Source organism: Camelina sativa, chromosome 4 (assembly GCF_000633955.1).
Source record: "Camelina sativa cultivar DH55 chromosome 4, Cs, whole genome shotgun sequence".
Classification (NCBI taxonomy): Eukaryota; Viridiplantae; Streptophyta; class Magnoliopsida; order Brassicales; family Brassicaceae; genus Camelina; species Camelina sativa.
In genome coordinates, this window is record NC_025688.1 from 24,791,704 (window position 1) to 24,793,469 (window position 1,766).

General features: G+C 38.5%; 2 protein-coding genes across 2 annotated transcripts in view; one reads left to right on the forward strand and one right to left on the reverse strand.

The window, feature by feature from the left end:
- The window catches only part of LOC104782281 (pentatricopeptide repeat-containing protein At2g38420, mitochondrial-like), an 8,169-nt gene extending 7,755 nt beyond the window's left edge, over positions 1–414 (forward strand). The window contains exon 2 of the mRNA XM_010507163.2: positions 27–414. Coding sequence (XP_010505465.1) covers positions 27–245 — 219 coding nt within the window. The 3' untranslated portion in view covers positions 246–414. The remainder of the gene's footprint in view (positions 1–26) is intronic.
- Positions 1,077–1,703, reverse strand: LOC109124988 (putative F-box protein At5g41510). The gene has a single exon (XM_019244224.1). It carries the CDS (start codon positions 1,701–1,703, stop codon positions 1,077–1,079), a length of 627 nt encoding a protein of 208 aa, XP_019099769.1.

A 1,766-nucleotide genomic window follows, 5' to 3' on the forward strand; every position in this document is an offset into this window, starting at 1 on the left:
GTCGAGCTAAGACTCTATGGAAAGAGATGGAGACAAATGGAGTTAACCGGAACAGCCACACGTATGATATTATGATTAGCGCATTTATAGAGGTAGACGATGTTGTTTCTGCTCAAGGTTTTTTGGAGGAAGCGGTTAACATGAACGTGTTTGTCAAGTGTTCAAGAACTGAGGAAGTCATTAGCAGGTTATGTGACAAAGGCTTGATGGATAAAGCAGTTGAACTTTTAGCACACATGGTGTAAGGGCTATGGATCAACTCTAAATTAGTTTGTAAAATTTGATGGTATTTGGTCTTATGGATGATTGTGTTAGAACTTGAGAAAAGGGAAATTAGTTTGTTTGTGCAATGATTTGAGAAGAGTTCAAAACTACATGTTCGAAGCAAAAGAGAAATCTTACAAATGTTATTTATCTCAAATACTGGAACTAGATTTGTTCTTTGCACTAAACAAATTTGACTCATTCATCCAACTTGACTGTGTATATTGTCCTGCTTAGATTACGATTAGACCTTTAAGTAAAAGAAAGCCAGTACGCATTGAGTCATTTTGTTTAAGCCAAAGGAAGCTTCAATAGATGCATTGAGTCGTTTAGATGCCAAGTTCACATACATGAAACTTGACAACCCAAAACATTATCGTACCAACACACAGCAGAAAGTAAGAGAGAAACCCAATAAAACGAACCAACACACATTAGAAAGTAAAATCATATGGTTCTTCTTTATCATGTAAAATAGGCATCGCACTGCAAGACGTCCCATATAGATCCCAAGAGTACCACGAAGCGTTACCAAAGCACAACTTTTCTCAGTGTTCTGCTCCTGCAGACGGCAAGTGTAATCATTATAAGCCTTTAACTCCCAAAAGACCTCCAAAAAATACAGGAGCGCTATAATTTTACCTGTAACTTAAGAGTTTAGGTCTTTAAGTATCAGGGTAACCTACCTCTTGATTTCCCCTCTCCTTTTGTGCCTCGTCCTAATAATATCTAAATTCCTGCTTCATTAGCTTTTCAATTTCAGCAAGTCTCAACATGTTTTGATCAAATAGACGCTTTTCTAAACTACTTTGTTATATCCTTTTGCCTCGTGCCAGTTTCTTGATCTGGACCAAACTTGGAACATAAGAGCACACATTATCTAGCCAACTGTTTTTGTATGCAGGTACTCCGAGATCAAAATCTTTTGAGTATCCAGCCTCTCCAATGATCTTAATAAATGGTTTGGGACATTCTCCAGGCTCAGAGTCATAGCCATAGTATCTACCAACACACATGAAGCCTTTCTTCTCCTCGTCAATGAAGAAACAGTCTGGAGAATTTATCCCAAGCTCCGAATCAATTCGCAAGAACTTGCTCCACGACACCGTTTCGGCCTCGATCTTAGTTGTAATCCATATCTCAAACTCAAAATCATAGTGGTGGTAAAATAAAGCTGCAATCTTCTCTTCTTTAACACAAGATAAATGTACATATGCATATTGACGATCCCTAACGCATGATGGCAGAGGCAGAAGCGGCCCAAATCTTTCTTTTGTAAAATCAAAACAGATTATGCGATCCTTGCAACCTTCTGAGCTCCTTTCTGTAGCACACCAGTAACTGTTTCCCTTAAGAGAAACGCTACTGCTTGAACAATATATTCCCCAGTGTGGAGCGACGTCAAGGGTTGTCCACAAACCAGAATCAAAATCGTACATCTCGTACCAAAAAAATTTCTCTTCGGGATCTCTGTAGTGAAAATAATCTACAAACCTCAACAA

Bases quoted from the DNA above. Each gene is read 5' to 3' on its own strand.
- LOC109124988 (XM_019244224.1), bottom strand. From the start codon at position 1,703: ATGTACGATTTTGATTCTGGTTTGTGGACAACCCTTGACGTCGCTCCA.